General features: G+C 36.1%; 1 protein-coding gene across 2 annotated transcripts in view; it reads right to left on the bottom strand.

Moving 5' to 3' along the window:
• Positions 1-12960, bottom strand: part of LOC139478529 (uncharacterized) — a 41800-nt gene that overhangs the window by 10298 nt on the left and 18542 nt on the right. For both annotated transcript variants that reach the window (XM_071261024.1, XM_071261025.1), the window contains exons 18-43: positions 11651-11766; positions 10983-11038; positions 10609-10781; positions 9166-9347; positions 8823-8881; positions 8348-8625; positions 8067-8188; positions 7729-7784; positions 7197-7369; positions 6653-6834; positions 6310-6368; positions 5835-6112; positions 5554-5675; positions 5206-5261; positions 4674-4846; positions 4130-4311; positions 3787-3845; positions 3312-3589; positions 3031-3152; positions 2689-2744; positions 2157-2329; positions 1613-1794; positions 1270-1328; positions 795-1072; positions 514-635; positions 172-227 (exon numbers count right to left, since the gene is read on the bottom strand). In XM_071261024.1, the coding sequence (XP_071117125.1) occupies positions 172-227; positions 514-635; positions 795-1072; positions 1270-1328; positions 1613-1794; positions 2157-2329; positions 2689-2744; positions 3031-3152; positions 3312-3589; positions 3787-3845; positions 4130-4311; positions 4674-4846; positions 5206-5261; positions 5554-5675; positions 5835-6112; positions 6310-6368; positions 6653-6834; positions 7197-7369; positions 7729-7784; positions 8067-8188; positions 8348-8625; positions 8823-8881; positions 9166-9347; positions 10609-10781; positions 10983-11038; positions 11651-11766 (3652 nt within the window). The remainder of the gene's footprint in view (positions 1-171; positions 228-513; positions 636-794; positions 1073-1269; positions 1329-1612; positions 1795-2156; positions 2330-2688; positions 2745-3030; positions 3153-3311; positions 3590-3786; positions 3846-4129; positions 4312-4673; positions 4847-5205; positions 5262-5553; positions 5676-5834; positions 6113-6309; positions 6369-6652; positions 6835-7196; positions 7370-7728; positions 7785-8066; positions 8189-8347; positions 8626-8822; positions 8882-9165; positions 9348-10608; positions 10782-10982; positions 11039-11650; positions 11767-12960) is intronic.

Below are 12960 nucleotides of genomic sequence, written 5' to 3'. Positions count from 1 at the left end.
GTTGTTTTTTTCTATTCTGTAGAATTGTTCTGAAAATAATACATACAACATGTAAACTGTTAATTTTAAGCTTCTTTTAAGCTTCATTATTGCATGTCCTTGTTTGTACATCCAGGTGTAGGATAAATTAGAGTATAATGGCACTTAGAATAATATACAGAAGGGCCTTACCGTAAGTTAATTACTTCAATACTGTTGATACTTTTTGGTTTCGGAAAGCCCTGCATCTGAAAGGGAATATATTTTCATTTTAACAAATACACAAGGGTTTTAAGTTGATTGTCAAAACAATTGTTTTAATAATCTTTCGCATTTCCAGATACGGCGAACACCACTAATCAATAATACTTTACATGAAAAGTTAACTAAACAAAAGACTTATAATATATAGGTAACTGTTTAAAGCTGATTGAATTTGTTTTCAGATTTTGCGAACAAATATATGTTCACTTACATCAAGACACACTTGATTCTGTCAATTGCCCATAAAGTCGGCAAAGTCGTCTTAATTACCTCTTTATCAAACGAGTTCTTCAGTAGCAAGTAAACAGTTGACATCTTATTCGCGTATTCGGGTGAGTATTGAAGACTTGGGAACCGCAAAGACACGACAAACTCATATGACGGTCTTGGTTCTGTAAAGAGAAACAAGTCTGTATGTTCGAATACAGCTTGACCAACTTGTGCACTGTTTACACTTCCTTCAAATTAAGGGTACATGGCTAATATAATATGAAAGGTGTTTATAGTGTTAACACAAGAATTATCATGATAAAAGATGGCTAGGGTAGTACCTTTACGAGCGCATGTACTGCTGAAGCAGATTCTTTGTGCGGACACAGATGGTGTTGTAGCGTGTTTGGATACACTCTTGTCTCCGGTGTTATAGTCACCACCCACAGGGAACAGCAAATACGGACAGTCAGTATCGGTGAAGGTGAAATCTTGTATCTGGCTGGTATTTCTTGGACGTGAGAACTTTATCTCAGTGACACCATTTTGTACTGTCCCTCGTTTATCAAACAGGTTGTCCTCCGCATCTATTGCAGGTGAGCTGAAGCCAACTATATATCTGGCAAAGATATATGTAAAATTACGCCTTCAGTTGTACAATGAATACTGTAGTTACCTAAAAGTGTCAAGATGATAGTGTTATTACTTTTTATATACGTGATTATAATCATCTTATGCAGAAAAGGTTGACACATTCTTATCAAATAATTTGTTATCAATATGTAATTTTTCCACTGTAAATAACATTATTCATACCTGTCTGAGATATAAAAGTCGGAATCATCCACCCATCCGATAACTGCATCCGAGTTACTCTGCAAAAAATCACATCTGTGAGTATCAGTAGGATATTTGCGACGGACATTAACAGTTTAGTTCAAGTACATTTCACGTTGGTACCTTGTTTACTGCTACTATGTAAAACTATCACTGGATATATCCCGTGGTATTAAATACAAATCTATTATCCCAAAGTCACATGGTATATACACATGCATGTGCCTCGTCCAACAAAACATAACATCAGTAAATGCAGTAAATCACTATTAATAACATCACATATTTTATTGCAACAGATACATGATGAGTTTAAGCCTACCATTCTCCCTGTTGGTGAGAATCCAAGTCCAATCCATTTCTTCTGTCCCTCCAGCCTGGCGGTAATGGTGAAGTTGACTACATCATTAGCCACATCAACGACCCATTTCACTTGGTAACTGCAGTTGTCGCACACGGCTGGCCACTGACCCATACAACCTTCCGGCATCGCTGGACGTTCTTCTGAAAAGCAATTTCGAAGCATCATGAAATGGTGACTTGAGTTTCTTCTGTGTGTCTATCTGGTCGTAGAAATGTAAACGACTGCAATCGCTTACTTACACAATCCATAAAACATCGACGCTTATAAAGTTTAATAATTCTATCATTGTTACTGGAAAACTTGTTGTACTTTGCCCAGAATTTGTTAAATACACTTTAGTAATAACTGAGGCAAAAATATTCATTCAATTGCACATTTTGATGCAATATTTATTTTATGTTTAACTTACTGATAATAGATAAGGGTCATAACCTATTCAAAATCAATCTTTCAAAAGGGTAAATGTTAAAAGTGTATCATAAATCATACAAAAATGACAAACCTGGAGGATCATCCGACTTGACTAGGGGGTAGGAAGGATCAATACTATAACCACCAACATTTCCAACAACCTGGACAGACTTGAAGAACGACAATACATCGCCTTGAAAGGTTTCATTGTTCGTTGCATTGGAAGAGGATTTTACCAGAAGGTCGGCGATAATACTTCCATTCCTGGAAGAGAAATCAAAAACAAAACAGTGACATGTATTTATGAATGACTAAATAGACACATGTATTTGTATATAGTCAAGCTAGAAACAATTAATACAACCACTGCGTTAAATGTAATAATTTTCATCTCCCTTTCTTCGTATAAACATTTACATTTAAGGTAAATCTCAACATATTATCATTGTTTGTTTGTTTTTTTCTATTCTGTAGAATTGTTCTGAAAATAATACATACAACATGTAAACTGTTTATTTTAAGCTTCTTTTAAGCTTCATTATTCCATACCCTTGTTTGTACATCCAGGTGTAGGATAAATTAGAGTATAATGGCACTTAGAATAATATACAGAAGGGCCTTACCGTAAGTTAATTACTTCAATACTGTTGATACTTTTTGGTTTCGGAAAGCCCTGCATCTGAAAGGGAATATATTTTCATTTTAACAAATACACAAGGGTTTTAAGTTGATTGTCAAAACAATTGTTTTAATAATTTTTCGCATTTCCAGATACGGCGAACACCACTAATCAATGATACTTTACATGAAAAGTTAACTAAACAAGAAACATATAATATATAGGTAACTGTTTAAAGCAGATTGAATTTGTTTTCAGATTTTGTGAACAAATATATGTTCACTTACATCAAGACACACTTGATTCTGTCAATTGCCCATAAAGTCGGCAAAGTCGTCTTAATTACCTCTTTATCAAACGAGTTCTTCAGTAGCAAGTAAACAGTTGACATCTTATTCGCGTATTCGGGTGAGTATTGAAGACTTGGGAACCGCAAAGACACGACAAACTCATATGACGGTCTTGGTTCTGTAAAGAGAAACAAGTCTGTATGTTCGAATACAGCTTGACCAACTTGTGCACTGTTTACACTTCCTTCAAATTAAGGGTACATGGCTAATATAATATGAAAGGTGTTTATAGTGTTAACACAAGAATTATCATGATAAAAGATGGCTAGGGTAGTACCTTTACGAGCGCATGTACTGCTGAAGCAGATTCTTTGTGCGGACACAGATGGTGTTGTAGCGTGTTTGGATACACTCTTGTCTCCGGTGTTATAGTCACCACCCACAGGGAACAGCAAATACGGACAGTCAGTATCGGTGAAGGTGAAATCTTGTATCTGGCTGGTATTTCTTGGACGTGAGAACTTTATCTCAGTGACACCATTTTGTACTGTCCCTCGTTTATCAAACAGGTTGTCCTCCGTATCTATTGCAGGTGGGCTGTAGCCAACTATATATCTGGCAAAGATATATGTAAAATTACGCCTTCAGTTATACAATGAATACTGTAGTTACCTAAAAGTGTCAAGATGATAGTGTTATTACTTTTTATATACGTGATTATAATCATCTTATGCAGAAAAGGTTGACACATTCTTATCAAATAATTTGTTATCAATATGTATTGTTTCCATTGTGAATAACATTATTCATACCTGTCTGAGATATAAAAGTCGGAATCATCCACCCATCCGATAACTGCATCCGAGTTACTCTGCAAAAAATCACATCTGTAAGTATCAGTAGGATATTTGCGACGGAAATTAACAGTTTAGTTCAAGTACATTATAGGTTGGTACCTTGTTTACTGCTACTATGTAAAACTATCACTGGATATATCTCGTGGTATTAAGTACAAATCTATTTCCCTAAAGTCACATGGTATACACACATGCATTTACCTCGGCCAACAAAACATAACATCAGTAAATGCAGTAAATCACTATTAATAACATCACATATTTTATTGCAACAGATACATGATGAGTTTAAGCCTACCATTCTCCCTGTTGGTGAGAATCCAAGTCCAATCCATTTCTTCTGTCCCTCCAGCCTGGCGGTAATGGTGAAGTTGACTACATCATTAGCCACATCAACGACCCATTTCACTTGGTAACTGCAGTTGTCGCACACGGCTGGCCACTGACCCATACAACCTTCCGGCATCGCTGGGCGTTCTTCTGAAAAGCAATTTCGAAGCATCATGAAATGGTGACTTGAGTTTCTTCTGTGTGTCTATCTGGTCGTAGAAATGTAAACGACTGCAAACGCTTACTTACACAATCCATAAAACATCGACGCTTATAAAGTTTAATAATTCTATCATTGTTACTGGAAAACTTGTTGTACTTTGCCCAGAATTTGTTAAATACACTTTAGTAATAACTGAGGCAAAAATATTCATTCGATTGCACATTTTGATGCAATATTTATTTTATGTTTAACTTACTGATAATAGATAAGGGTCATAACCTATTCAGAATCAATCTTTCAAAAGGGTAAATGTTAAAAGTGTATCATAAATCATACAAAAATGACAAACCTGGAGGATCATCCGACTTGACTAGGGGGTAGGAAGGATCAATACTATAACCACCAACATTTCCAACAACCTGGACAGACTTGAAGAACGACAATACATCGCCTTGAAAGGTTTCATTGTTCGTTGCATTGGAAGAGGATTTTACCAGAAGGTCGGCGATAATACTTCCATTCCTGGAAGAGAAATCAAAAACAAAACAGTGACATGTATTTATGAATGACTAAATAGACACATGTATTTGTATATAGTCAAGCTAGAAACAATTAATACAACCACTGCGTTAAATGTAATAATTTTCATCTCCCTTTCTTCGTATAAACATTTACATTTAAGGTAAATCTCAACATATTATCATTGTTTGTTTGTTTTTTTCTATTCTGTAGAATTGTTCTGAAAATAATACATACAACATGTAAACTGTTTATTTTAAGCTTCTTTTAAGCTTCATTATTCCATACCCTTGTTTGTACATCCAGGTGTAGGATAAATTAGAGTATAATGGCACTTAGAATAATATACAGAAGGGCCTTACCGTAAGTTAATTACTTCAATACTGTTGATACTTTTTGGTTTCGGAAAGCCCTGCATCTGAAAGGGAATATATTTTCATTTTAACAAATACACAAGGGTTTTAAGTTGATTGTCAAAACAATTGTTTTAATAATCTTTCGCATTTCCAGATACGGCGAACACCACTAATCAATGATACTTTACATGAAAAGTTAACTAAACAAGAGACATATAATATATAGGTACATGTAACTGTTTAAAGCAGATTGAATTTGTTTTCAGATTTTGTGAACAAATATATGTTCACTTACATCAAGACACACTTGATTCTGTCAATTGCCCATAAAGTCGGCAAAGTCGTCTTAATTACCTCTTTATCAAACGAGTTCTTCAGTAGCAAGTAAACAGTTGACATCTTATTCGCGTATTCGGGTGAGTATTGAAGACTTGGGAACCGCAAAGACACGACAAACTCATATGACGGTCTTGGTTCTGTAAAGAGAAACAAGTCTGTATGTTCGAATACAGCTTGACCAACTTGTGCACTGTTTACACTTCCTTCAAATTAAGGGTACATGGCTAATATAATATGAAAGGTGTTTATAGTGTTAACACAAGAATTATCATGATAAAAGATGGCTAGGGTAGTACCTTTACGAGCGCATGTACTGCTGAAGCAGATTCTTTGTGCGGACACAGATGGTGTTGTAGCGTGTTTGGATACACTCTTGTCTCCGGTGTTATAGTCACCACCCACAGGGAACAGCAAATACGGACAGTCAGTATCGGTGAAGGTGAAATCTTGTATCTGGCTGGTATTTCTTGGACGTGAGAACTTTATCTCAGTGACACCATTTTGTACTGTCCCTCGTTTATCAAACAGGTTGTCCTCCGTATCTATTGCAGGTGGGCTGTAGCCAACTATATATCTGGCAAAAATATATGTAAAATTACGCCTTCAGTTATACAATGAATACTGTAGTTACCTAAAAGTGTCAAGATGATAGTGTTATTACTTTTTATATACGTGATTATAATCATCTTATGCAGAAAAGGTTGACACATTCTTATCAAATAATTTGTTATCAATATGTATTGTTTCCATTGTGAATAACATTATTCATACCTGTCTGAGATATAAAAGTCGGAATCATCCACCCATCCGATAACTGCATCCGAGTTACTCTGCAAAAAATCACATCTGTAAGTATCAGTAGGATATTTGCGACGGAAATTAACAGTTTAGTTCAAGTACATCATAGGTTGGTACCTTGTTTACTGCTATTATGTAAAACTATCACTGGATATATCCCGTGGTATTAAGTACAAATTTATTTCCCTAAAGTCACATGGTATATACACATGCATGTACCTCGTCCAACAAAACATAACATCAGTAAATGCAGTAAATCACTATTAATAACATCACATATTTTATTGCAACAGATACATGATGAGTTTAAGCCTACCATTCTCCCTGTTGGTGAGAATCCAAGTCCAATCCATTTCTTCTGTCCCTCCAGCCTGGCGGTAATGGTGAAGTTGACTACATCATTAGCCACATCAACGACCCATTTCACTTGGTAACTGCAGTTGTCGCACACGGCTGGCCACTGACCCATACAACCTTCCGGCATCGCTGGGCGTTCTTCTGAAAAGCAATTTCGAAGCATCATGAAATGGTGACTTGAGTTTCTTCTGTGTGTCTATCTGGTCGTAGAAATGTAAACGACTGCAAACGCTTACTTACACAATCCATAAAACATCGACGCTTATAAAGTTTAATAATTCTATCATTGTTACTGGAAAACTTGTTGTACTTTGCCCAGAATTTGTTAAATACACTTTAGTAATAACTGAGGCAAAAATATTCATTCGATTGCACATTTTGATGCAATATTTATTTTATGTTTAACTTACTGATAATAGATAAGGGTCATAACCTATTCAAAATCAATCTTTCAAAAGGGTAAATGTTAAAAGTGTATCATAAATCATACAAAAATGACAAACCTGGAGGATCATCCGACTTGACTAGGGGGTAGGAAGGATCAATACTATAACCACCAACATTTCCAACAACCTGGACAGACTTGAAGAACGACAATACATCGCCTTGAAAGGTTTCATTGTTCGTTGCATTGGAAGAGGATTTTACCAGAAGGTCGGCGATAATACTTCCATTCCTGGAAGAGAAATCAAAAACAAAACAGTGACATGTATTTATGAATGACTAAATAGACACATGTATTTATATATAGTCAAGCTAGAAACAATTAATACAACCACTGCGTTAAATGTAATAATTTTCATCTCCCTTTCTTCGTATAAACATTTACATTTAAGGTAAATCTCAACATATTATCATTGTGTGTTGGTTTTTTTCTATTCTGTAGAATTGTTCTGAAAATAATACATACAACATGTAAACTGTTTATTTTAAGCTTCTTTTAAGCTTCATTATTCCATACCCTTGTTTGTACATCCAGGTGTAGGATAAATTAGAGTATAATGGCACTTAGAATAATATATAGAAGGGCCTTACCGTAAGTTAATTACTTCAATACTGTTGATACTTTTTGGTTTCGGAAAACCCTGCATCTGAAAGGGAATATATTTTCATTTTAACAAATACACAAGGGTTTTAAGTTGATTGTCAAAACAATTGTTTTAATAATCTTTCGCATTTCCAGATACGGCGAACACTACTAATCAATGATACTTTATATGAAAAGTTAACTAAACAAGAGACATATAATATATAGGTAACTGTTTAAAGCAGATTGAATTTGTTTTCAGATTTTGTGAACAAATATATGTTCACTTACATCAAGACACACTTGATTCTGTCAATTGCCCATAAAGTCTGCAAAGTCGTCTTACCTCTTTATCAAATGAGTTCTTCAGTAGCAAGTAAACAGTTGACATCTTATTTGCGTATTCGGGTGAGTATTGAAGACTTGGGAACCGCAAAGACACGACAAACTCATATGACGGTCTTGGTTCTGTAAAGAGAAACAAGTCTGTATGTTCGAATACAGCTTGACCAACTTGTGCACTGTTTACACTTCCTTCAAATTAAGGGTACATGGCTAATATAATATGAAAGGTGTTTATAGTGTTAACTCAAGAATTATCATGATAAAAGATGGCTAGGTTAGTACCTTTACGAGCGCATGTACTGCTGAAGCAGATTCTTTGTGCGGACACAGATGGTGTTGTAGCGTGTTTGGATACACTCTTGTCTCCGGTGTTATAGTCACCACCCACAGGGAACAGCAAATACGGACAGTCAGTATCGGTGAAGGTGAAATCTTGTATCTGGCTGGTATTTCTTGGACGTGAGAACTTTATCTCAGTGACACCATTTTGTACTGTCCCTCGTTTATCAAACAGGTTGTCCTCCGTATCTATTGCAGGTGGGCTGTAGCCAACTATATATCTGGCAAAAATATATGTAAAATTACGCCTTCAGTTATACAATGAATACTGTAGTTACCTAAAAGTGTCAAGATGATAGTGTTATTACTTTTTATATACGTGATTATAATCATCTTATGCAGAAAAGGTTGACACATTCTTATCAAATAATTTGTTATCAATATGTATTGTTTCCATTGTGAATAACATTATTCATACCTGTCTGAGATATAAAAGTCGGAATCATCCACCCATCCGATAACTGCATCCGAGTTACTCTGCAAAAAATCACATCTGTAAGTATCAGTAGGATATTTGCGACGGAAATTAACAGTTTAGTTCAAGTACATTATAGGTTGGTACCTTGTTTACTGCTATTATGTAAAACTATCACTGGATATATCCCGTGGTATTAAATACAAATTTATTTCCCTAAAGTCACATGGTATACACACATGCATGTACCTCGGCCAACAAAACATAACATCAGTAAATGCAGTAAATCACTATTAATAACATCACATATTTTATTGCAACAGATACATGATGAGTTTAAGCCTACCATTCTCCCTGTTGGTGAGAATCCAAGTCCAATCCATTTCTTCTGTCCCTCCAGCCTGGCGGTAATGGTGAAGTTGACTACATCATTAGCCACATCAACGACCCATTTCACTTGGTAACTGCAGTTGTCGCACACGGCTGGCCACTGACCCATACAACCTTCTGGCATCGCTGGACGTTCTTCTGAAAGGTCATTTAGAAGCATCATGAAATGATGACATGATTTTCTTCTGTATGACTATATCGTCGTAGAAATGCAATCGATTGAAATGGTTTCCTTACGCAATCCCCTTACACAATCCCCTGGACAAATTAAGGTTCTTTGCCAAGATTTGTTTACTGTGGTAATCAATAAGGCAAAAATACTCATGCGATTGCACATTGTGATGTAATATTTTGTGTCTAACTTACTAGTAATAAATGAGGGTTATAACCTATTCAGTATCAGTCATTCCTAAGGGTAAGTGTCAAGCGTGTATCATACAACAATTGACCCATACAACCTTCTGGCATCGTTGTAGGTCCTTCTAAATAAGGCATAAAAATGAGGATGATATAGCTATATAGACTGCTAGACACATGGACAAAAAGTAGGTTCAATAGTCCGAAATGCATTTATAACTATTTCTTCCATTCCCTTTATTCATTTTACTATTTTGTAACAGTTTAAAGAGGTAAGATAACCTTGGAAATGCAGGCATATATCAAAGTGTAAAAGTAAAATAGAAGAACCAAGAGTTCTTTACTTAAAGCAGTGTCCACAATGCGATGTTCAAGTTGCTCAAGGGAAATAAATATAATGTTCTAACAGGCTATCATCTCCATGTTGGAAACACTACCACTCAAAAGAGGCGACTAACGTGATCGGGTGGTCAGTCTCGCTGAAATGGTTGATGCATGTCATCCTATCCCAACTGCGTAGATCGATGATCATGATGTCAATCACTGAATTGTCTGGTCCAGACTCGAATATTTACAGACCTCCGTCATATAGCTGGAATATTGCTGTGTGCGGAGTTAAGTAAGCAAACAAACAAACACAAACTTACACCAGTATATGAATGCGTGAAAAAAATCAGACAATAACTTTAACACTAAGTTTGAGTCTAGATGCCCTTAGTCTTGGATGAGAATAGGATAAGTGGTGAGATTTGAGATTGGATCAAAGTCAAATCTATTCCAGAAGGTGAACATTTTGTACCATCAAAATGAATAATTGGGAAGAATAATGTTTGCAATTTGTTTTAATGAAAGTGACAAAACCCCTGTTCATATGCATGAAAAATCTCTGTCAAAAGCAAAGTCGTGTGTATGATTCCGACTGTATCACAAGCATGTGTTGATGAATCACTTCAAAATAGTCGTGACACCATGTGTTCGTCAAAAGGTGAAGGTATCCTGCATAAACAATCCGACCATCTCAATGAACTGGAAAATGACAAACCTTGACTGCTGATGTCTTCAACTATGGGGTAGATGGGATCGACGGCATAGCCAGCCACATTTCCGATAATCCGGATAGATTTGAAGAAGTTGATCACATCATCTTGAAATGTTTCATTATTCGCTGCGCTTGATGTTGATTTTACCAGAAAGTCAGCAATAATACTTCCGTTACTGAAGCAGAGATGACAAACACAGTAAAACTCTTTCTAACCTTGAGTTAAGCGAGAAATAGGGCAAACAATTTAAGTGCCGTTGGGCATAAAACGATGGTGTTTAAGTGACTTGATAATCTTTATTTATGTGTTAAGTTGTGGGCTTGTAGAGTGTACGTGAGCATGAATGCAGTAAGCGTGTTCAGATGCCCGCTCTTACCGTAATTTGATTACTTCTATACTCTTTATAGTACTGGGTTTCAGCAGAGCCTGCATCTGTAAGAGAAACAGTTTCACTTAATCCAGTATTAGCGTATACAGGACTCTTTTTTTATTGCTAACAACTTCTTTTACTCTTTGTCACGACGTTTCAGGGCTACTTCTTGCTCCTTCATCAGGTGAATGATCTCACTAATAGCCTCATCCCGATGTTGATGTCGAATAAAGTCTTTGATAGGCATTTAGAAGTTTGAACATGAATACATGACACTATTTATGGATGGCAGGTTTTTTTATTCTTTGAAGAAGTAGCTCTGAAACGTCGTGACAAAGAGTAAAAGAAGTTGGTATACATAAAAAGTGTCATGTATTCATGTTCTTCAAACTTCTAAATGCTTATCAAAGACTTAATTATTAGTGATTAAACAGAAGTATTTTTTTAATATAATCCGAGCAATAGTGTGAAGAAATATTCAATGATATCTTCTATGAACATTGTAAGAAAGCAATACATACGTAGTGCGGCTAAGATGGAATAAACATATATATTACAATGAAACGGACCTTGGACAGCAAAGAATAATATTCCAAAATTGCAACCTTTTATCGGCAGCTATATGTTTGTACCTTACTATTTAAAATGACGAATATACCAAACATGACATTTACCTCGTTGTCTAACTTGTTCTTCAGTAGCATGAAGACAGTTGACATCTTGTTGGCGTAGTCAGGTGCGTAGGTGAGATCGGGAAACCGAAGTGAGGCAAGGAACTCAAATGATGTATCTGAAAAAATATTGAAAATAATATTGAAAATGCATACACTAAAAGCTTAAATGAAACGCAAAAATCATTGCACACAGACTAAAGGGCTACGTGCACTAACTACTAGCCATAGGATTATTTTTTTTCAAGATTTATCAACCAGAATTATTTTGATGAATCATTATCGAGCCAGGTCGAACTACACGTATTCAAATGAATACAAGATACAAGATCCTTCTATATCCATCCATAAGAAATCTCTGTATGAAACCAACTTTATCATGAGCGTGTGTCAATGAGTCACTATCAAATAGTGATGATACCAGGTGTTCGCGAAAGGTACTACCATGGTCAATTGAGCATACATTCTAAATCCAAATTGAATGAGTGAGATGATGTAGTGCCGCTTTAAGGGTATTTTAGATGTATATCACGGGGCGTTCTCAAACTGCGGAAGCAAATGCACAAAGTAAAACCCACGAGCACGGGTATGATGCTGACAAACCGATAATGTTGAAGAGGGTGAATGTCAATCACATTAAAATCAGATCTTAGTTCTCGCTACCGCTCAACAAAGATCTGAGGACACCCCCATTACGGGTCACGTCAAAACGACCTTTCGCGAACTTTGACAGACCAAGGAATGTCTGGAAGTCGACATTAGCCAATCAGAAGACAGGTTTCTCGTGCTTTACGGCACAAATTTAAAATTGGCGACTACGCTTCGGAACATATTTTGACAAATTCTCAATTGATAATTTGAAACCTGAACAAAAGAACATTTTGGAATGGATAATAGATGGCCTAGATTGTATGGATTCAGTCGCAAGCCTGTAACTATCGTTCGGAATACCCCGTGTTTAGAAATCACATTCCGACTGTCACTTTGATCTGGTAAGCGACGCTCTGATTGGTCGGATGAAAGGTCGTTCTGACGTGACACCTAATGGGATGTCCTCAGATCTTTGTTTAGCAGTCGCGAGAACTAAGATCTGATTTTAATGAGATTGGGTGAATCTATTATTTCTGCAACAAGCTGACACGCCGCAAAATAGTGTTCAAAGCGTCCCTAAAATAACATTACAGTGTCTCATAGAATCACCTGTGTCACACGAAACAAATTGGAGCAACAAATCCCCAAATCTACGTATACACAGCTGCCATTGCGAATCACTGTTACTGTATTTCCTTATCTGACAAAAGAAACACTTTTTG

The sequence above is a fragment of the Haliotis cracherodii genome, unplaced genomic scaffold (genome assembly GCF_022045235.1).
Source record: "Haliotis cracherodii isolate W230 unplaced genomic scaffold, xgHalCrac1.p SCAF_4, whole genome shotgun sequence".
Classification (NCBI taxonomy): Eukaryota; Metazoa; Mollusca; class Gastropoda; order Lepetellida; family Haliotidae; genus Haliotis; species Haliotis cracherodii.
Note: the sequence above shows the minus strand (reverse complement) of the source record. Positions and strands in the feature narration are given on the sequence as shown.